The 22,678-nt window shown below is 44.2% G+C and overlaps 1 protein-coding gene across 6 annotated transcripts in view; it reads right to left on the reverse strand.

Annotated features, from left to right (window-relative positions):
- Positions 1-22,678, reverse strand: part of Ebf1 (EBF transcription factor 1) — a 415,064-nt gene that overhangs the window by 120,169 nt on the left and 272,217 nt on the right. For 4 of the 6 annotated variants that reach the window (XM_069993923.1, XM_069993922.1, XM_069993921.1 and 1 more), the window contains 2 exons: positions 21,174-21,255; positions 6,497-6,638 (listed from right to left, as the gene is read on the reverse strand). In XM_069993923.1, the coding sequence (XP_069850024.1) occupies positions 6,497-6,638; positions 21,174-21,255 (224 nt within the window). The remainder of the gene's footprint in view (positions 1-6,496; positions 6,639-21,173; positions 21,256-22,678) is intronic. The other 2 variants (XM_069993925.1, XM_069993924.1) reach the window with 1 other exon arrangement.

Raw genomic sequence — 22,678 nt, forward strand, 5'->3', positions numbered from 1 at the left:
GAACTAGCTTTGTCTTGAGAATGTAACCGGGTCATGTGACCTCTCTAGCTCTCTGTTTCCTTTCCTATAAAAGGAGGAACATGAAGAAGATGACCTTCCACACTTTGGTGACTCATTACCCAGCATGAGCTGTAACTCTGGTAAGGCTCCTGGTCTGGAAGAGAGAGATAAATTTGGGAGGGTCCACTTTTGCCTGTTATTTTAGTTTATCTCCACTCATCCAGTGATTCATCTGTGTGTGTGGGGGGGGATGGGGGGAGGTAATATACATCCTGTCAGTCAAATACGGGAGCAGCCTTCCATTCCAAAGGCTGAAACTTGTGAGAGTCTACACCCACTCACATCAAGTAACTGTAGGTAAATTCTTTCCACGCTCCTTATGAGAAAATAATTCCAGACAGCAAAACCACCTGGAAAAAAAAAATGGAGACTTTCAATATCAGAGGGGTGCACCGCTGGTAGACGAGGCCCTAATGAAGGGGCAGCTCTGAAGCTCAGCCAACTCCCAGCCAGTCTCCAGAGCCCCGCACGGAAGGACAAAGTCATAAGCAACAGAACCATCTTGCCCAGGCCATCCCAAGACGGGAGGAGCCCACCTAAATGGCGATCACTCCAGCCAAACATCACTGGCCCCAGGAATAACCAGCCCGTGTGGGCTGTAGGATGCTGCCCTCCAAGCCACGCCACTGCGTTTTACCCTGTCACCCACTCTCTGTCTGGAAGTGTAGGAGACAAGCCATTCCTGTCTCCTTGGGTTCCTTGAAATCATCTAAGCACAACAGCCTTTGCACACAAGCTCCCTTCTGCCTGGTCAATTTTGCTGTCGCCCTTTGAAGTCTGGCGATCCATTTCATCTTGTAGGGTTGGGTGTCAATGAGACATCTTCAGGGAAGGCTTTCCTGATAGATCGTGAGTCTTCGTCCTTTTTATGGGGTTCCTCTATGCTCTGCTCTGATTCGTTAGCTGCAGATTTTAATTGCTTTCTTCTCTGTGGTGACAGGGATGCATCTCCCATTATGCTGTTTTTCCTACCAGCAGGTACTGGATACATCAAATGGATGACTGGGTTCCAGTCCATGTTACTAACTTATTGTCCAACTAATTCCTAGGCCAAAGGAGACCCAATGAAAGAGTTTCTTCGGAGAAGGCTCTGTTTCTCCAAAGGCACCTCCTGCAGGAAGGCATGTTTTAACAGCTTCAGTTCAGATCACCAGAGAACAGCACGTGCTAATCAGAGGTAGAGAGATGATCTCCTCCAGCTTTTATCGGACACTACACAATGCAGACCCATGGAAACAAAGCCATACAGCTAGTGAATGGTAAAGAAGGACCTAGAATCCCACTCTTCAGTCTGACAATCCTCCTTCTAGGAGCAGGGTCTTTGACTCTTATTACACAAGAGGAAAGAAGAAAGAGGTCTCTTCTCTCTATTGGAAACTCCATGAGATTTTGTCAATTTGCAGTGATTTTTGTCAAGCTCAAACCATCTTACTCTACATGTCCTTAGAGCAACACACTTAAGTACAGCTGGGCAGAGAGGAGTCGGCAGAGCCAAAACCCCAGGAGCACCCAACAGAAGCGAAATCTGCTCGAGCCCCCGAAGCAAGAGGATTAAAGAAGGTCATATGCTAAAGATCAAGAATAACACCATATTGTCAGGGACATCTGGAACCAAAGGTCAGAACTAACTGGCAATGGCGAAATCCTGATTCTATTTCTCTCAAATTGTAATTACAACCAGGGGCCGGTCCCTGGCGAGTCTACCCCGGCTAATTCTCAAAATATTGTTTGTTTGATCCAAGCCCACTTTTGTTTTGTCTTATTTGGGGGTCCTGGCACATTTCTAATTCATGCCACAATCTTTGTAATTACTTTGAAGGGAAATTTAATTCATTCCTATCAGATGCCCACCAAAAGCTACATTTCAAACACTTTTCCATTTTTTTAAAGATGGGTGTGTTTATTTTTTAAAAATCTGTATTTGTGCCATGAAATGAAGTAGGATCTCATGTCAGAACTCACAAACATTAAAATTTCCTTATTCTAAAAACTCATGATTAATCATTCCATTGATTTTTTTTCCACAAATAAATATGAAAGCTATACCATGTTCGGATGATTAAAAACAACAACAAAAACAACCTAGAGTGAAGAATGCCAGGTTGAGAGCTGGCTTGCATTCCTGGAAGGGGGCTCTCCCAGTCAGCCCCCAAAGTAGAGAGGGGATAGAAGGGAGAAAACATATGCACACCAAATTATTAAAAAACACACACACATATATGTATAGCATGGATGGATGGATGGATGGATAGACAGACAGACTCACATAAGAGCTAGAGATCCCCTAAAAACTGAGCATTTAAACTGCCTGTCAGCTGGCTTCCTGACAAAGCCACTAGGGTGTCTTCACAGGTATTTGCATAAATGCTGCAGTGAGTTCACCATCATTGCTGGCGCTAATGGAACATAAAGTAATTTAGTCACTTCTCCTGGCATTCCGTGTCAGGGTGATGAGCACCAGCACTTTGCCTTGGTGTGTATTAGATCATTAGATAATAAAGTGTTAGTGCATGCTAGCTGACAGGGTCTCTGCTCTCTCCAGTAGTGAGGCCACCCCATTTTGCCACAGGGGGAAGAAATTTACAAACTGATACCACAATTGGCCTTAAATTCAAGTAAACACTACCTGAGCCTCCAGCTAAACAGCAATGACAAGAACAATAGTCTCTTAAGCCCCTTCAGGCTTGCCAGCCCGTAGTACCTAGGAATTTGCGTGTGAGTAGAAGCCAAGGTAAGCACGCAGGTAACACTGAGCATTACTGTGGGTGGCCACAATCCAATTCCTTTGGTTTCAAGCCTACGCTTTTGTAAAAATTGGAACCCTCGGTGCAGTTACATTTTTGAGGTTGCTGTTCTCTACCACTGTACATCCTCCATAAAGCTCTTGCTTAAAGAAGAAACCTCATTAAATGCTCCCATAAAGATCCAGCCAAAGAAAATCTCAGTATTTATGAATGAAGAAAATGTACGGGGTGGGGTGGAGGGTGTACAATTACCATCCACTACAGTGTACCAAGATTCAACTTCCCCAGCAGACTGTGCGAGAATCTAGGACATAAATTTATGTTTGTCAACCCCAGTATTTGCAATCTAGGCACATTCATCAGTGCAGGGACGCGGAGTCCATGGTCATACGTGGAAAACTTGCATGAATGTGAAGCATGATTTCTTATCTACTTACATGCAGAAGGACGAGGCATGAAAGGAACTTTTCCCCAACTCTCTGACAGGCAGGATATAAATAGAGATGTGCTACACTGCTTACAATAATTCAGGCCACCTGCAAATGAGGTGGTAAAAGGCCCAGAATAGGGGTGGAGAGAGAGAGGTGGGGGGAATGAAGATTTCTACAGGTCTCAAGCGGTGAAGACACTTAGCAAACTATACAGTAGCTGTTTTGAAGTAGGGGTAGAGAGAAAGAGGGTATAGGGGAGGAATTCTTAAATAAACACAAGACACAATCGCAAACTCAGTGATGGCTAACCATCAACAGTTTATGCAAAGGTGCCAGTTTCTTGAATAATATCCTAATAACACACATAGCCTTCTGTGGATTGCTAAACCAAAGCAGAGAAAGAAAGAAGTATCTCTAAATTCTGAAATAAAGTATCCCAGCTGAAATACTAGCACATAGTCCTAGCAGAGAATGCTGGAGCTGGGAGGAAGCTGAGAGGTGTTGGAGCCAGGGTGTTAACTTGTGCTTGTGGATACTTCTTTGCTGTGTGGACCTTTTCTTCTGCCCCTCTCTCCACTTTAAAGTTGAACTTTTTCATGATGAGTCATCAACAATTAAAATTTAGGAAAGTTTTATCTCATGGTATGTTGCAGGGGGCGGGGAGGGGCGAGGGCTTGAACTCAGGTCCCTTAGCTTTTTGTCCTCTAGGCTAGTGCTCTACGACTTGAGCCACAGCTCCACTTCTGGCTTTTCAGTGTGGTTAAGTAGAGATAAGAGTCTTATGGTCCTTCCTGCCTTGGCTGGTTCTGAAATGAGATCCTCAGATCTCAACCTCTGGTGTAGGTAGGGTTACAGGCGTGAGCTACCAGTGGCTAGAGAAGTTAATTCTTGCCAGGCTGAGATAGCTGCTCCTCCAGCCTCTTGTTCCCTTTAGTGACGCTGGCTGCGCCGGGGGGCAGCAGAGCGTGCACCCGCCTGCCTTCTGGTCCCCACCCCGTGTCCTTCCTCCCCCACATCACTGCCTCCACCCAAAGCACAGATGAGACGCATGGCTGTGTTCTGCCCCACTCCCAACCATCACCTTCGGCTTTGCAAGAAGCAATCCAGGGCTCTGCAAAGCTGACTTCTCTGGGGTCACACAGAGACCAGAGTGAGACAAAGAAGCGAATTTGGGGTTCCTGGTGTGGGCACCAGGAACTGTGATACACATCATACACCAATCTCTTCTTTCTGGTAGGGTGTGTGTATTTTATTTTTTTTATCTTGCTTACTTTGGGATTTTTGATTGGAGGGATAATTGGCAAGTGTTAGCAGTATTTTTTACTGGCTCTCTAAGAGCAGAAATGTGAACCCCAACGAGCACCTTGTAAAACTATAGACTACCCATTTTCAAGTTGAGTCCGATTCATCTATGGACAAGGTAGTCCCTTTGTTTTTATTTTTTAATGCTTGTCTGGGACTTGAACTCAGGGCCCCTGGGTGCTATGCCTTAGCTTTATCACCCAAAGCTAGAGCTCCACAACTTGAGCCACAGCTCCAATTCTGACTCTTTAGTGGCTAGATCAACCACTTTAGATCATCCTTCTGAGGAGCTACACCTACAGGTATGACCACTCCTCTGCCCCTCAGTTTCTCTCTCTACATTTCTTAATCCAGGGCCTTCCAAATTGTGCCCACTGATTCCTCATCTAGCTTTTCTGCTTCCTCTCCTCTCAATACCTTCATCTGTGCAATAGTATAGATAGTGACTCCCAAAGTATTAAAAAGACAACATTACTATGAAGTTAAGATTAGAATGATTTTAAGTAAAGAAATGGTCCTAGAAATGAACTCATGAGCAGGTGTTTCAAATGGCCGCCTGCAAAAGGCAATATCCATCCATGTCAGCACTAATGAAACCATACAGAAGCTGCTTTTGAAAGGTGATGGTTTACTTTAGGGGAAAAAAAAGTCTGTAAAACTGGATGTGGTGATAAGTCCCATCTAGGAGTGCTACATCTGACTAATTAATAAAATGAACTGTTCGTGTATTCCTCAAGCATGGCAGGGGTAAGGCAGGAAGGGTGACAGCAGTGTGTTTATTAAATTGGGATGTTGGCAGGGAAGGGAAGTTTCGACTCTATGAGTTATAGCATTGACAGCGTGTGGCCTACGCAGGGTGGGAGTGGGGGTGGTCAGGCAATCAGGTGATCATTTGGGTGGTAGCATTCTCAAAAGCATCCTGCTGACCTAGCAAACTGGGAATTCAAGTGAGAGAGCAAGTATGGGATGACATTTGTTCTCCAGTAGAGTCTCAGCCACTGACTCCTGGATGGATGGAATGGTGGACTCTTTATAGACACATACAACTTAGATATATCTAGACTTGCATCCAGTCCAACCCATGTTTTGCTTAAGGAGTATTCACTTTGCTTGAAACAAACATTTATCTGGCTTCCTCCTGTCCTCTCCTAGACATTATCGACTTGTAGTTATTCTCAAAACAGATGTGGCTTCCCCCAGGCCCCCCAAAGCCTGGCAGCAGGAAGCAAGTTCTGGTGATGAGGACACAGCCCACAGAAGTGAAGATTCGGTCTGTCTCCTATTCTGACTGTATCTACAACCTGGACTCTTGACCTCATCTCCAAACGAAATTGACAGGTGATTGATTACAGATTACTATCAGGCTGCAGAGCCTTTCTTTTTATTTGCCAGTCCCAGGGCTTGAACTCTGGGCCTGGGTGCTGGCCCTGAGCTTCTCTTACTCAAGGCTACGGCTCTACCATTAAGCCACAGCGCCACTTCCAGTTTTTTTCTGTGATTAATTGGCATTAAGAGTCTCACAGACTTCTCCACCCAGGCTGGCCATGATCCTCAGATCTCAGCCTCCTAAGTAGCTAGGATTACAGGTGTGAGCCACTGGCACCAGGCTCAGAGCCTTTCTTTATCTCCCCTGTGGACTGGCCTTTTCGTCATTCTGTAATCATGCAGGAACTTAGACTACAGCGGTAATCCAGTCTCTCCATGTGAAGGAAGATGAGATGCTAGCCATTTTGAGGTAGCGTCATGCCACACACATACACTAGGCAGCCAAGATATTTCCCCACCGTTAAATACTCAGCATCCTGTTTTGAATGGTCAAAACTCCCAGAGGATCAATCCGATTCAACAGGCCATTTGAAATTTGAAACAGAGTAGATAATGGGATTGCATGGAAGGAAAGAAACCAAATAAATGCACAGTTAAAAGAGCAATGCCAACCAATGAAAATGATTCGCCTACCATGTTCCAGATAAGAGGGCGTACCTTCAGAGGGATCGAGCCTCCGAGCCCTCCGCCCATGCTTGGAGTTATTGTGGACAAACATGTTGTCAGAGACGGCCAGCACATGGCCATCCACGTTGACTGTTGTAGATACCACGACCTGGAAACAGAGAGAGAGAGAGACAGAGAGAGAGAGAGAGAGAGAGAGAGAGCAAGAAAGAGAGGGGGGGGAGAGAGGGAGAGAGAGAGAGAGAGAGAGAGAATAAAATGAATGAACATTTTCATATAAAAGCATGGTGGGTAATAAACTCCAGTTAAATAAATAACAGCTGGGAGTTGAAGAAAATTGCATAGCTATTCACATAATGACTGGTGCTTATGCAATACAAGTCTAACAAGAGGAGCTATTGATGAGTGGGTCTTTGGCATGGAACGTTTTTGATGTAGTTTTAAGTAAAATTGCACAGTTTATAGTTACACAGCAGAAGGTACACTGTTAACCATAATTTTAACAAGAGGATCTTTATTAGCATATTTTTTTTTTACACAAGGGTGGTTGTGTTTCACCTAAATTACCCTTCAGTTTCGACACTGAAGCAGATATCACAGCCGATCATGCAAATAAAAGGCTTTTGAATCTTTAAATATTTCCTCCCTACTGTGTCAGGGTTAAGAAGAAAGAAATGAAAGAGAGGGGTTGCAGAGGGATGGGTTACATGTTTCTCTCCTGGGTATCTTCCTGAGATTTCTTATATTTTTTTGCTTTTTCTTCCCACATACTATCACCACCCCTTGGGGGGAAAAAGTCCTGCTAATTAAGTCTTAGATCTGTTTTTTTTAAAGAATATATATATTTGTATGTATAGATTATATAAATTATATATTACACACACACACAGGACTGATCTAAGACACAATTCAGACACTCCCAGACAATCTCCCATAAGTCATTCTGAAGCTAGCTTGTCAGAAGGGCCAAAACAAATGTGTGTGTCAGTTAACTTTGACTAAAACAATAAAAAGAAATGACCTACACTTCTCCTTATATTAAATGGGGAAGGGGATTAAAACCGAAACCCACCGAGATATGTTTATTCATGTGACCTCTTACAACCAAATATAATAATTGTCTGTAATTGCAACGTGGTCTCCCACCTCATGCTTTGACAGGAGAAACAGCGATCGGTCCGCTCCTGTTTAATCCACCTATTATGTTGACTAATTAACTTTGCTCGACAGTTTATTTCTTCCTGCATTATCAGCCCCTGTCAGCCGCAAGCCCCCTGCAGCATCAGGGAGACCTAGGGCTCTTTGATTGATCACCGATAGATTGACATGCAGATTAATTTAATTAGAATCACCTCACTTGAGAAATGAAAGACAACGGCAAGAGGGCTAATAGATCTGCTCTCATAATGAGGCGAGCCTCCAGCGGAGACTGAAGATTTCTGATTTATTTGCCTTAATTCCCCTGTGGCCCGGAAAGACTGGCTTTAATTGTTCTCAGGTCTGAGAGGTATTAGGGACGGAAGAGGTGAGTGGCTTTACCAGGCTTGGCACACGCTGGCGCCTGGGGTCCAGAGGAGAAAGTCTTTTCTCTCCGTTGACTAGAGGGTCGCGGGCAGCACAGAGGGTCATCGCCTCGTGGGCACTGGGGAAGCAGGAGGCTTTGGCACAGCCCTGCAACGGTCCACCCTGACGCACCCCCCTCCCCCCCCCAGGACTTGCCATACTTGAAAATCTCGTGGGCAATTTCTTCCATCTAAGTGCAGCCTGGTAAAGTAAGGCGAGTTCCCTCTGCCTGTCCCTCAGATATGGCCACGAGCCATTGGCTGTGACTACAAGGCTCACAGACACAAGTCAGGTTGATTTTATTTTCTAAATCTGCTTTATTCAAATGCACTGTATACAGTGGAGAGGCCACTGAGTCAGAATGAACCCCTGAATTCCACTGAGAACAAGCCATTCGTGGGAGGGTGAGAAAGCTTGAAACAGTAGTGCATGCTGTGGTTATGTCCTCCCTCCCTCCTTCTTCCCTTCCTTCCTTCCTTCCTTCCTTCCTTCCTTCCTTCCTTCCTTCCTTCCTTCCTTCCTTCCTTCCTTCCTTCCTTCCTTCCTTCCTTATGTGCTGGTACTCAGGCTTAAACTTAGGGCCTTGCGCTCGCTTGATTTTCTCCCTCAAGCCTTTTTTGCTCTACCACTTGAGCCCACAAATTTATTTCCCAAGTTCTTTCTTTATTCCTGTGGCCAACCTGGTCTGCCACCTCTCCTCAATTGTAGGTTAATTTAAGAGGAGGAGAGGGTGGGAGGTGAGGGGGGAGAAGCAATTTATCTTTTTATTTTGGGGGGAACACTATTGTGTGAGAATTAGTGCCATTTAGCATGGCTGAAGTTTACTCTTGAGGAGAGTTAGTGACGTGACTCTATAGACATCAACAATTATATAACAGAGCTGGGTCTTTCAAAGAAATTTTGATTTACTACAAGACCACAGTTGAGTGGTCACTGGGATCGTTAGCTGACAAAACTATAAAAGGAATCCCAAACGGTGTCTGTTTCCAGTGTCAGGAAATAGACAGTGGTTACTCTAGATGTCTGTCTTCAGAGGGGAGGAAAAAAAAAGCAATAATAATTCACCATGCACCTGTAAGACACAAGTGTTACCAACTTAAAGCTTAAAATATTCCGTGTGTCTTAAAGACACTGTCATCCAATTCCTAACATCAAATAAAAATGTCAGAAAACGGTTAAGGGGGGAGGAATAACTATAGAACATACGTTTTTCTTTTCTTGGCAAGGAAAGGGCCACCTGCTGAATGTGACAGAACCATTTAGTGGAAAAGCCAATCAAAATTGGAGAGAAGACGGTCTTTTAACTGTTTGTCTCTAGAAAATAAATGGCTAGTGTGTCTCTGAAAAAAAAAAAAAACAAATTCATATTATGCCAGGTACCAGTGGCTCATGCCTATAATCCCAGCTACTTAGAAGACTCAGTTCTGAAGATCACAGTTCAAAGCCAACTATGGGGAAAATGTCTGTGAGACTCTGATCCCCAGTAAACCAGCATAAAGGTGAGGTAGAATTGTGGCTCAAGTGGTTGAGTGCCTGCTTTGAGGAAAAAAAAAGACTGAGTAAAGAGAGCCTGAGTTCAACTTCCAGCACTGGAAAAAAGACCAAAAACAGAGGGAAAAAAGACCAAAAAAATAATAACTTCTAACACACACAATTTCTCCCACAAAATAATTTTTCTCGTTCCAATTTGGAAACCATCAGGACAGACTTAAATAAACATCTGCTGAAATTAATCCACGGAGCAACTTGTAAATTCTTTTTAAAAAAAAATCTGAGAGATACAAAAGGGGCACTGAAATGTCCTTTAAAAATAATCCCGTGGCAGGAGGGAAAAGGGCCTCTCTAGTTCAACGCAAGATTAATGAGCTGTTGACGGGTTCGTGCAGGCAGTGGGACAGACAGGCCTGCCAAATCTTCAACCTTCCCAAATTTTGTCAATAAAACACAGCTTGAATTTGGGACAGATAAACACAGAAAATGATTTTGCCTTTGGATTCAACTACCCTTCTCTCTCTATGCCTCTGTTCGCTCCCCTGCGCGGAGAAAAGATATCCATTAAACAGGAGGAACCGGTCTATAATTTTACAGTGGCGGTTCTAATGGTAGCTTCTTACTTGTTACAGCTGCCTGGGCCGGGAGAGCAGCTAAAGGTTTCACTATTTAAACTTCCACCAACTCAAATTTAGCATTCCATCTCCAAATCTCATAGCCACAGGTGGCTGGTGGCGACTGTTCTATAGCAGACAAGGTGAACTTGAACATCTCTGTCACTGCAGAATGTCCTGTTCAAGAACATTTCTCTGTGATGATTCTCTAATAATTTGGGCCAATGGTAAGGATAAGTTACAGCTCAAGGGAGATCTGCTGAGGTAAATTCCTGGTTGGTATAACGTTGCTTTCTAGAACAGACCTCCATCTTAGCTTGTTACATGCTAGGCTTGAAACACCATGAAACCTTACTTCTTTGGTAATAGCCTATGAATAAGACAAATTATAGTTTCCCTAATAACGCCAACCAGAGAGGAATTCTGCCAGCCACCATGGCCCACAAAGGAGCCTTCTCTGGACTAACCGTGCGATCTACAATTCGTGCAGCACAACTCTGGTCTTGTGAGCACATCTGCAGAAGGATACATGTTGATGAATTCAGTCACGAATAGAAGAGCACATTGACATACAAGGAGCAGCATCTAGGAAGGAAGGACTTGTAACAAAAGCAACCAGGACTCCTGAATTCTGGATCTTGAGCATTTTCTAAACAGATACCAAATTAGAGAAAAGATTCACCCAGAAAGGAATTCTGAGTGTTTTAATTTAGAAAGGAATGCTGAACGTCTTAATTTAGAATATTTTTGGTACTGCTTTTCCTCCACAAAACAGTTTTAGTGAGTTAATTCTGAATGACTATTGAAAAATGGATTTTCAGTACTGGCCCAGCATAACTGAGTAAAAAGGAATCAGTGGTAAAGTGGTCTGGGCTCGTGGTTTCCTCACCTCTAGCTTCCGTTTGTTTTGCTGAGGATCCTTATTAACAAGGATTTGAAAGCATTAACTTGAAGCACATGAGCTAAGAACATGAAAGGGGTTAGCATTCCATGGAATAGTACACAGTAATTATAAGGGAACAAACCACTGACACACCTGTATTAATCTCCAAAGGATTATTCAGACTGGAAAACAAATCTAATTCCAAGAGTTTACATATTATATGCTTTGGGCTGATTTGTCCCACCCCTCAGAATGTGACTCTAGGTTGGGACAGGTTTTAGATTGCATTTAAATGAAGCCATTGACTTGGTCCCTAACAAAATTTGACAAGTATCTCTACAAAAGGAAATCTAGACACATAGAGATACTGAAAGTGTGGTTTAAAAGGACAAGTGGAGGCTTCTTTTTTGTGTGTGATGTAAGTGCCTAATACATTGATTGTGATGGTAAATAAACAAATCTGTACCTGCAATACAGGTTGATAGAACTAAAAAAAAAATCCACACAAATGAGTATAAATACATTTAGAGAATTTGAATAAGATAGTAGATTATATCAATATACATATCCTGCTTGTAGTATTGTTCTGTAATTGGGGGGGGGGGACTAGGTTACCATCAGGTCAGTCTAGTTAAAATCGGCACAAGCTCTTTCCATGTTACCTCTTACAATGGTGTATAAGTCTACAATTACAACAATAAAAATTTCAACTAAATCTAAGACATCAGCAGCCAAGATGTCCTTCAAAGGGTGAATGGATAAACAAGCTGGAAGGCACCCAATGAATGGCATACCATTTAGTGATAAAAAGAAATGAGCTGTCAAGCCTTAAAAAGGCATGGAGGAATCTTAAATGCATATTACTAAATCAGGAAAAAAAATCCAATCTGAAGAGACTATGAAGTACACGATTCCAACTCAATGACATTCTGCAACAAGCCAAACTATGGAGACAGTAAAACAATCTGTATGGGAGCAGGGAGGAATGAGGCAGAGGACAGGACTCTCAGGTCAGCAAAACAAAGTATTTTGTGCAATATATTAGCTCTGGCTACTAATATTACCGTATGTGCTAATTTTTTATCTTTTTTTTTTTTTTTTTTGCTGCTCCTAGGGTTTAAACTCACAGCCTAGGCACTGTCCCTGAGCCTCTTTGCACTCAAGGCTAGAGCTCTACCACTTACAACACATACAACACAAAGTGAGCCCTACTGTAAACCACGGGATTTCATTAATAAGAATCAATGATTATTGGGGCCTTATTTGTCACAATGGGTGGCATTCATCATGACATTCGTAAGACAGAAACCTTAGGGGAAAATATATACAGGATGTAGATGAGAATTTTTTTCTGTAAATCTGAAACTGCTATACAACTTCACCGGCGCGAAGTCTCCACCCTCAACCACACTTCTTCCTTATCTGACGAATCCGGACCTTTTGAATGGGTCCAACAGTAGAGCCACCAGAGACTCAAGAATTCAACCATCTAGTGGCTTTCTGTGAAGCGATTGCAAATGTAGTCAGGGAGGGAGGACAACTCTGCAGAAAGGGAATCTTACATGCCTCCAAAATAAGGCAGCGTCCTGAACTATTTGGTAACTTTCCTTTGTCTCATGCTGTATCAACTCCATATGGAAATGTTGGCTGTCTCTCGCACGCGAGCAGCCCCGAACTGGCAGTTTTACATGGCTCTGAATAATTTTAAAGTAGGGAGAGTGTGATTCTTACTCCATAAACGCAATCAGATTGAAAAAATATGTCATCATATGAGGTCTGCAGAGGGGGGAAAAAATGATCAAAGGAATCCTTGGTAGTTCTGACACTGAGAATCTGTGCTACACCCCCCTTTACAGCTTACAAAAGTGCGGCCTGGGAAATTTTAAAACATCCTCAAAAACTAGAGGACAAATTAAGAGCAGAGGCGAGCCTGCAGGGAAACCTCAGATCCACAGACATGACTATCTAGCCCAGGACAGCCTGGGTCCTCACACAGCACGCGGTCCTGGCTTCGCTCTGCCACGTGCATCCTCTTGGTATCTTCTAGCACACCAGGACGGGGTCCTTGCGGCTGACTCCAGTTTCAGTCTTATTTACGTACAAATGGCCTGCAGTAGTTAGGTCCTCATTAACTCCGTCCTTTGAAATATCCTTGACTGAATGGGATATTCTCAGAAATGCGCCCGATCGCTGGTTTCTATGTGGTTGAAAGATCTCTAATAAGTCATTAAAAATTATGGAGGACGTGTGGAGTTACAGGACAGAGCTACTGGAGCAAGAGGATGGCTCACTGAATTAATTCTTCACTTAAGTTCTCAAGGCCAAACTATCCTGTTACAGGAAGACAAGAACGGGGGCACTTCCCATACGTGAATTGAAAGAAAGTTAGGCATTTGGAAACTACCCTGCTTCTGCCTCTTGAGCTGTGACACAGGCTAATTCTGAAAATCACACTCGGAGACGTGACCCTTCCTCCTCCTTTGATAGATCAGGGTCTAAGGGACAAGTTCTGATTACATCACTGGTGGTTAATGGGACCCCTCTGTTCCCCTGTCCTCATTGGCTGCTCCAGGAAGAAGTGAGTTAAACATTGACAGAATGGTCAGGTGTGTTCCCTGGTGAACAATTATGGCATATGGGTGGAGAAAAGGCCAGGCTGGCTAACACTCGGCTTGTAGGGTCTGAGTCCTGAGCCATCACCAACTCTATCATGTGCTGGTTTGTAATTTTTTTTTCTGGTACTGAGGCTTGAACTCAGAGCGTAGGTACCGTCACTAAGCCTCTTTGTGCTCAAGACTAGTGCTCTCCCACTTTGAGCCACAGTACCATTTCCAGGTTTTATTTTTGTTTGTTTTTGTTTTTTTCTGAGTAGTTTACTGCAAATAAGAGTCTCACACTTTTCTGCCTGGGCCATCTTCAAACCACAATCCTCAGATCTCAGCCTCCTGAGTAGCTAAGATCACAGGCGTGAGCCACTGGTGCCTGGCTAGTTACCTACTCATAGGGATGAGCTGTGGTCTTACCGTGTGCCGGGAATTATTCTATACACTGGAGAAGCAGTGACTAGCAAGACTGAGGAAATATTTAGCTACCAAGAGTTGAGTGCACAGCAATCCACAAGTAAGTAACACAAGCAAATTTTAGGTTGCAACAAATTCAAAACAAATGAAAATAAAGCAGGAGGGGGCTATGGCGAGACTGGCGCTATTTTCAGGAAGATGTCTCTGAGCCGCTGACATTTTGTCTGAAGCCTGAGTAATGGGTATCTAGCAATTCAGAGATATGGCTGAAGAGTTTCTCAGGAAGATGGAATTGTAAGTGGTGGGAACAAGCGTTGAATATTTAAAGAGCACAAATGCAGAAGGCAGCGTGCTCATTTAGAAGACAGTGATCAAGAAGAACAGGAGGGCATCAAGTTGGTACAATACCTAGCACAGTCTCTGGCACATAACATTGAGCGCAACCAGTTACAACCTTAAAGGGAGAAGAATATATGAATATATTTTGTGGGTGAGTCCCTATAACTACAAAGCATATAAAGAAGCAGTATCCCTCAGCACTGCTGATCACAACCAGTGCTTTACATCGACTCTTTCATGCATTTTACATTTCCTTCCAGGGCCGCTGTGCTTAATGTGGGACCACACTTCCCCTAAGTGCCACGGACTGGGCGTCGGATTCCATCCGTTCATCCGTTCCCTTCCCAGAGATGCATAATTTCTGCCACAGCTCGGCAGAAGGCTCGTGCCAAAGTACATACATATCTGCCCAATACGCTGTAATGGTTTCATAGATCAAGTCGGGAAAATCCACCATTTGTATTTACTGTGTTACGTGAATTAATCCTGTATTCTGAAACTATCACTAAAGCCGCTTTTAGTATAATTAATCAGCGTGGCACTTCCTGAAATTATTCTGTTATGAGGAGAGTGAAAGCTGAGCGGGCCCCTAGACTTCTGTTGGTAAAGAATTTAATTGCAAGATGTGCTGTTTGTCAAAACAGTATAAATACATCCAAGATGGGTGGGAGACGCTGAGGGAGGGAAAGGCGAGTATTTCTTTCTTTATGTAAGTGCCTTTCGGAACAGACAGTAACTGCAGTCTGGGCACATCAGTCTAGAATGCTCTGATTGTACCCTAATATATTGATCTGGAGAGACCATGGCTTTAATAAATAACAAAAATTCTCCAAAAAGTCTATAATCCACTGTTTTTAAGAAAAGGGATTACTTGTTCGTGTCATAACCTATAATATCATATTACCTTTTTAAAATTATTATTTTGGTAGTTCTAGGGATTGAACTCAGAACCTTGTACTTGTTAGGCAAGTACTCTACTACTTGAGCCATGCCTCCAACCCATTTTGACTTGAGGCTAATTTTCAGCTAGGGTCATGCTTTTTGCCTAGAGCTGACCCCTTGAACCATGAGACTCAGCCCTCTGCTTCCCACAGGACTGATCTGTTTGTTGAGATGGGGATCTCACTCTTTTTTTTGCCCAGGCTAGTCCAGAACTGTGATCTCTGCAGTCTCCACATTTTTGGGGGGAGGGGGGGCCTGGTTATAGGGTCTGAACTCTGGGCCTGGGCGCTGTCCCTCAGCTCTTCAGATCAAGGCTAGCGCTCTACCACTTGAGCCACAGCACCACTTCTGGTTTTTTTTCTTTTTGCTTATGTGGTGCTGAGGAATCGAACCCAGGGCCTCAAGCATTCAAGGCAAGTGCTCTACCACTGAGCCACCTTCCCAGCCCCAGTCTCCACTTCTTGAGTAGCTGGAATTATAGACATGTGCCACCATGCCCAGTCCCATATCATCATTATTCAAAAAAAACCAAACACGGTAGTTTTGTTGTTGTTGTTGTTGTTGTTGTTGGGTTTTTCGTAGCACAATTTGTAGCTGTCCTTTGGCATGTGCACAGGGCTCATGCCAGGACACACACGCCCCCATACGGATGCTCAAGTCCCTTGTATAAAATGGTGCAATGCACACAATCCTCCCAGATGCTTTAAGAAAGCTCTAGATTACTTATAGCTAGTACAATGCAAACTCAGAGTTAATAGTGGTTGCGCTGTGCTATTTAGAGAATACAAGAAAATGGTCTACATATGTTCAGTAAGGTTATAAGTTTCTTTTCAAATATTTCCACTCTGAAACTGGTTGGATCTGCAATGTATAGTCTTTATCCATGTCCCAATGTTGTGTGTGGGGGGGTTCTATTCTAATAATCAAAATAGAGTCTTTCCTTTAGTAAAGGCTCTATTTCAATGGAGGGAGGGGGTTGTTTACCTGTAGGCTGATTCTAGCTGCTGTAACAAATAGACTGAAGATTATATAACGGCTCACGTCTAACAGGTTAGTTCTTGCTCGTGTCACGGAGAGGCCATGGTTATAAAGGGCAGCTCACCTCTGTAACTGAACTTAGATGTCACCTCCAGTCACCTGTGACAAGCCGGGGGGCTTCCACAACCACCCTACCTGGTTCTTTCTTTCTTTCTCTCTCTCTCTCTCTCTCTCTCTCTCTCTCTCTCTCTCTCTCTCTCTCTCTCTGAAGAATCTGTTTAATTTTTTCTGGCTATCATTAATTCCCAGTAATTTATAGTGGACAACTAGATTTTGGCCATGTTCCCTGGGGAGACAGATAAATCCCAGCCAATGGAATGAGGGCAGACTCGATAAGGACCGGGTCTAAGGCAAGGCTGATCCGAGGCATCCTTCAGGCCTTGCTCCGTAAAGACAATAAAGTTATAGGTGGTGAGGGGACGTGAAACCCAATTATTTCAGGTCCACAAATAATGTCAAGGACAACATCTACTTATCAAGGCGGGAAAACACGGGCCATGTACCCTCACAGGAGAAGCAGCTACTCTGTTAGATACAAGCCGTTATATAATCTTGGTCTGTTCATTACAGCAGCCACTGTTACCTTAAAAATAGACTCTTACTGAAACATAGGCTTCATCAGGGTAAAGACTTCATTTGTTGTTATAGATTTATTACCTAGCAGTATAACAAATATCGCCAAGTGCTTGCGCACAGGAATGAATGAACATAGTGCATGTACACAGGAATGAATGAATATATCTGACATCTATATTCATACTGTTTTTCATAGATCTAGCACTTACATGTGAACACAGATTCATAATCTCTGAAAAAAAACTGTGTTGGAGGAAGAAGATGAATCTGGAAATGTGTATGTTACTTCCGTTTCCAGGCATGGTAAATATCACGAGACAACTTCTTGTCTCTTTCCTCCCTTCCTTCATTCTGCGATTCCAAGCAAGGAAAGCTGTGAAAATGGACTGACACTTGACCTTGAATTGTCTAATTGCTATCAGATCACAAGATGGCTTTAACACAGTCCTTGGACATTAGATTCATTTTAGTGTCAAGATGAAGAAATGGAGCCAGGCATTGGTGGCTCATACCCATAACCCCAGCAGCTCAGGAGGCTAGCATCTGAAGATGGTGGTTTGAAGCCAGCATAGTCAGGGTAGTCTGTGAGACTCTTATCATCAATGAACTACCAAACAACCAGAAGTGTGGCTGTGGCTCAAGAGGTAGAGCAGCATTCTTAAGGAAAAAATAAAACAGCTGGGCATCAGTGGTTCATATCTATAATCCTAGCTACTCAGGAGGCTGAGATATGAGGATTGAAGTTCAAAGCCAGCCCAGGCAGAAAAGTCTGTGAGATTCTTCTCTCAAATAAACCACCAGAAAACCAGAAGTAGCGCTGTGGCTCAAGTGGTAGAGCGCTCGCCTTGAGCTGAAGAGCTGAGGGACAGCGCCCCGACCCAGAGTTCAAGCCTCATGATCCACACACACACACACACACACAAAAGCCAAGCTAGAGGGAAAGGCCCTGAGTTCAAACCTTAGTACAGCACACAAAAAGGAGGAGGGGGAAGAGAAGGAAGAGGAGAAGGAGGAAGAGAAGGGGGGAGGGAGGAAGAGGAAGAGAAGGAGAAATGAGCTCCTGTAGTCACACTGATCTTCTCAATGTGTCTTTATCCCCAATTCACCCCCTTCTCCTTCCTCCTACCTCCCTACAACCGCCACAACTAAATGCCGTCTATATCCACGGTTGGGTTTAAACACGTTCGTTTCTCTAATCACAGTCTATGAATTTCAAAAGAAAACATCCATTATAAATCTTTTTTTAGGGGGGGGAGATTATGCCAGATTTTTCTAGAGGGTTTATGCCATAAAGTATGCACGCGGCTAAGCTCTGCCGCAAGTGATTAATTTCTTGGAAACACTCAGGTCACACTAATTGACACGACCTGTGTAATTAAGCAGTCTCTGTGTACACACCACAAGCCCGGCAGCGGTGAGGCTGGGTTTTTCTGACAGAACATCTTTACGTGTCAGGAGATCAACAACCTTTCTCGTGTCCTCCTCTGTCACCTACACAGCCCCCCTGATGGCTGCTCACAAGAGACAACATTCTGACATGCCGTGGGAGGGCCAGGCTGGCCCGGGGAGCACCCAGAACGCCAGGAGAGAAGTTGTCCGTGACAGTGGATGGGAGCAGACCCACTGTTGCCAGGCCTCAGGCTTCTGGCATCAGCGGCTCCAGCCGTCGTGATACGGAAATCGGAGGCCAGGGAATTTTTTTTTTCCCCATACCACAAAGACAGTCTGTCGTCCTTCTCAGAGGCAGCAGACATACAAAAAAAAAAAAAGTCTGGCTTCCCGATGTGTGCACGATGAACAAACGATGAAATGATGGGCCTTGTTCAGAAAGAACCTTCTCCACATGCCCTCTCTCCTGGACAGAGGAGACAGATGGGAGGGAAAGGCCACCGCACCCCGGGCTCAGCCCTGAGACCTGGCCATCTCCACTTGAGGACTCCATGGAGCTAGCGGGCTTCCCGGCCTTGGAGAACTGGCCCACACCTCCACTGCTCAAGAGCAGCCCAAGCGGGCTCCATGAAAGCCAGCATTTTCCTAACCTTCCGTGAGGAAAAATGGACTAACACTGCACATCTCGGGAGCTGCGCTTGCCAAGGGGTTTCACTGTGGTGCTTTCATACATGCATACAATGTATTCTGATCGAATTCACTGCCTCCATTACTCTTGCTTAACCCTTCCGTGGTCATTTGTATTTGTCGGTCAATATGGACCTGGCTCAGGTGGCTCTTGTGCCTCATCCTAGGGTGTGGTGTTTGGCCACTAGGAAGTTTTCCAGAAATGATCAGGAATAGAAAGGAACCATGGGATTGCAATCAGAGGCACATTCCAACTTCCTCTTCTTCCCAACTAGGGGACATTTGGCAATGGATGGCATACTTCTCGGGTCTTGGTTAGGGATATTCTCTATTGATATCCAGTGGGTGACACCTCCAAACATCCTACCACACACAGGAAATACCCATTGCCACCAAGGCAATGTACACACACACACACACACACACACACACACACACACACACACACACACACACACACACACACACACACACACACACACACACACACACACACACACACACACACTATTCCTCTTTGGGATCCTCCAAGCTCATATAACTTAGGGCCAAAAGTTGGTCAGGGACAACAGTTTCTGAGAACCTAGAAGCTGTGGATTCTTTTCATTCATGTCTTTCTAGGAGTAAGTTGGTGAGACTGAGATGATTCTGTAGAAAGAGCTCAGAATCTCAGGAGTGATTTCCAGGATTTATTCTTCAATGAGACTAATGTCTCCTATCTTTTAAATATCGTCTTTGGAGACGAGGAGACAGTGACATCCACAGTCAGTGCTCAGAATCACTCCTTTTTCTCCCCTCAGAGAATGTGCAGCTACATTTTCTCTAGAGCCTCTCAGAGATCACACATTGAAATCTATACTTACACCATAAAAGTAGAGAAGAGAGCATGTGTCAAACACCACCCTCTATTTCTGACAGAGCGGACAAGAACACATCAACACCAACCACGCAAAGCATGGAGCAATGGAGTTCCGACAGGGGGCAATGTAAGGAAAATTTTTAACTCCTCCATAGCTCTGGCCTCACCTGGGAGCTTGTTAGAAATGTAGAATTCCAGTCTCCACACCCTCCCCCCACTCCTCACTCAGTATTTTAATAAGGTCTCCAGGGGATTCTAGGTGCAGCACCATGGCCAGAGTTCAGCAGCCCCTCCTCAAAACAAAGTGCCATCTTTTCCCTTAGAAGGTAAGCCATTTGATTTGGGGGCCTCATCCATTAGAGAATGGACAGACATTGCTGTGAGGCTGGCACGGCACCCGTGTTTTCAGTGGTGGTAGATCTGCCTGGCGTTTGAGAATGTTTAAATGCGATATACAAGACACTGTGGAAGAAAGAGGGCCTGCCATATTGCTCTAGACATGCCCTGCTTCACAGGGGCCGTTTATAACCTGCAACCCCTGCCAGCCGTTTCCAAGACGGCATGAGAGAAACACAGAGCAAAATGGCAGTTCCCCAAGTTTTACCCTTTATGGACTGTTTTTTCATTTTTCTTCCTTTTTTTTTTTTATTTCCACTGGTACCAGAGTTTGAACTCAAAGACTCAGGCTGCTGGGTAGCCAAGTACTCTATCACTCGAGCCACATCCCCGGCCTTTTTTTCCCCTGTTTTTGTCTAAATTATATTTTTATTATCTTTTAAGTGGTTGTACGAAGGAGCTGCCATTTTTTTCTTTTGTTATTCTTCAGAAAGGATCTGGCGTTTTTGCTCAGAACTAGACCTGGATAGCAATCCCACTTGTTGACTGAGATAGACTCTCACTATCTGTTTCTCCAGGCAGGCCTCAGACTCCAGATCTCTGCCTCCTACGTAGCTGGGATTATAGGCATGAGCTACCATATCTGGTGCTGGATTTCTACTTACAGATTATTAGGGAAATCATCTCTCATTTCTATGCAACTGATATAATCTGTGGGTGTTTCAGCTTGGCAAAACCAAGCTCCAAGACACCGCTGCCTCTGGCAGTAAGCACAGGTGTTTCAACCCCCATGCCCGTGGCACAGAAACAGCACTGAGATTACAGATACTCAGGGGACCAAGGGCCGCACCTGCTCCTCCCCTCCAGGGAAAGTGACTATACCCTAGCCTTTCCTCTCTCCTAAAGTCCAAGTGGCTACAAAGGGCTAAGCAAGGCAAGAGCCACCCACCTGAAATCTCCTCATGTCACGTGGGTTTCCCGCATTCTTTAGGCAATTCTGGTTACATTTGAGGAAAAACTTCAAGAAGAACCTGTGGAGAAACAAGATGAACACAGTCAGCTTTCCAGTCCTGGCACTGGAGTTGAAAGAGTAGGTACCAAGTTGCATTGGAGACAGCATTGTACTTGGAGCCTAAGAATTGCTTTCGCATCTTGGCTGGACCTTCTTTATGAAGTAAACACTCTTAGTATTTCCAGCTGATTTCACAAGAGAAGTAACCTCCCCTCGCGCTCCCCCCACACCCCAGAGGTGTTTTCACTCATACAGAGAGAAGATCCTCACCATAATTTAAGGCAGGGTCCAATTGGATCTAATTGGCTGAGAATTCTTCCTGCTCCCCAAGCACAACATGTAATTTTAGCCCTATAAATTCACAGGTGACGAAGAGCAAAACACATACTAGACAAACGTAAGGAGATGGTAAACACTTTCATCTTAACACCTCTAAATAAAACGTCCTAATTAGCAGTACCCGGGAGAAGTTGGGTAGGATTCACGCACTGACTGAGCTCCTCTGGCTTCTCTAGTATTTCCTGAACATTTTTCTTAGAGGCCTGCTGTGGAAAGGTGTCTGTGGTTCAATGCAGATCATCTTCCCACCTTAACTGCCACCTTGGTTTCTGAATTTGGTTCTGTGGCGAGATCCCCGGGTTTTACTTGTGAAGTGGCCAAATAATTCCAATTGGGTGAAAGGAATCCCGTTTGTGCTGCCCTATGAACATGTTAACTCTCAAAAGCGTCCTTGCATGGGTCACCGAGAGCTTTCCGAGTTGTTCCTTATGTAACGATCACAGTTGTCAGAGTCATCAGGGAAAGGTGACAGGTGTCAAAGGCGTCATGTGAAAGCATCTGTGCTGACCAGCTACTGTTAAGCCGTTCCATCTGTTTTCTGCTTGGGGCAAAAAAAAAGGAGCTCTAAAGCCATCTAAACTCCTTTTTGCTTGTAGGCCTACATGACGTGGTTCTATGAAATTTCAGGTCCAAAAATTTTTTTCCCAAAAATATCAGCATGAATTGAAATTCTGATCAATTAATTTTTTTAGGATTTTTTTTTTACTTCAAATCTCCACTGGCGTAAGACTGCTGCCACCTCAAGACAAGTAACTCGTAAAGAGCGACCATCACTCCATGACCTCTGTATGAATTCAGCCCTGAGCAGGATGTCTGTCTACCTCCATTAACATTAGGATGTTGCGCAGAGATGCACCAAGTTCAACCAATTTCTGAATACTAATCTGTGCAGGGCCTCCGAGGAAGTTCTGGCCTCTCAGAATATGCCAAGATGAGAAAATGGTATGGGAATAACTCTTTAAAGGGAAGCAAAGACTTTCAACCCAAGATTTTACGATGTAAACATCTTAAAATAGCTCTTCCAACATTACACAACCTTTGATGGCCCAGGAGGAGGGCAGGCTCCTGGATGGATAATCACTGGACACGGTTTCCAGCTTCTC

The sequence above is a fragment of the Dipodomys merriami genome, unplaced genomic scaffold (genome assembly GCF_024711535.1).
Source record: "Dipodomys merriami isolate MVZ:Mamm:240054 unplaced genomic scaffold, mDipMer1.0.p SCAF_44, whole genome shotgun sequence".
Taxonomy (NCBI): domain Eukaryota; kingdom Metazoa; phylum Chordata; class Mammalia; order Rodentia; family Heteromyidae; genus Dipodomys; species Dipodomys merriami.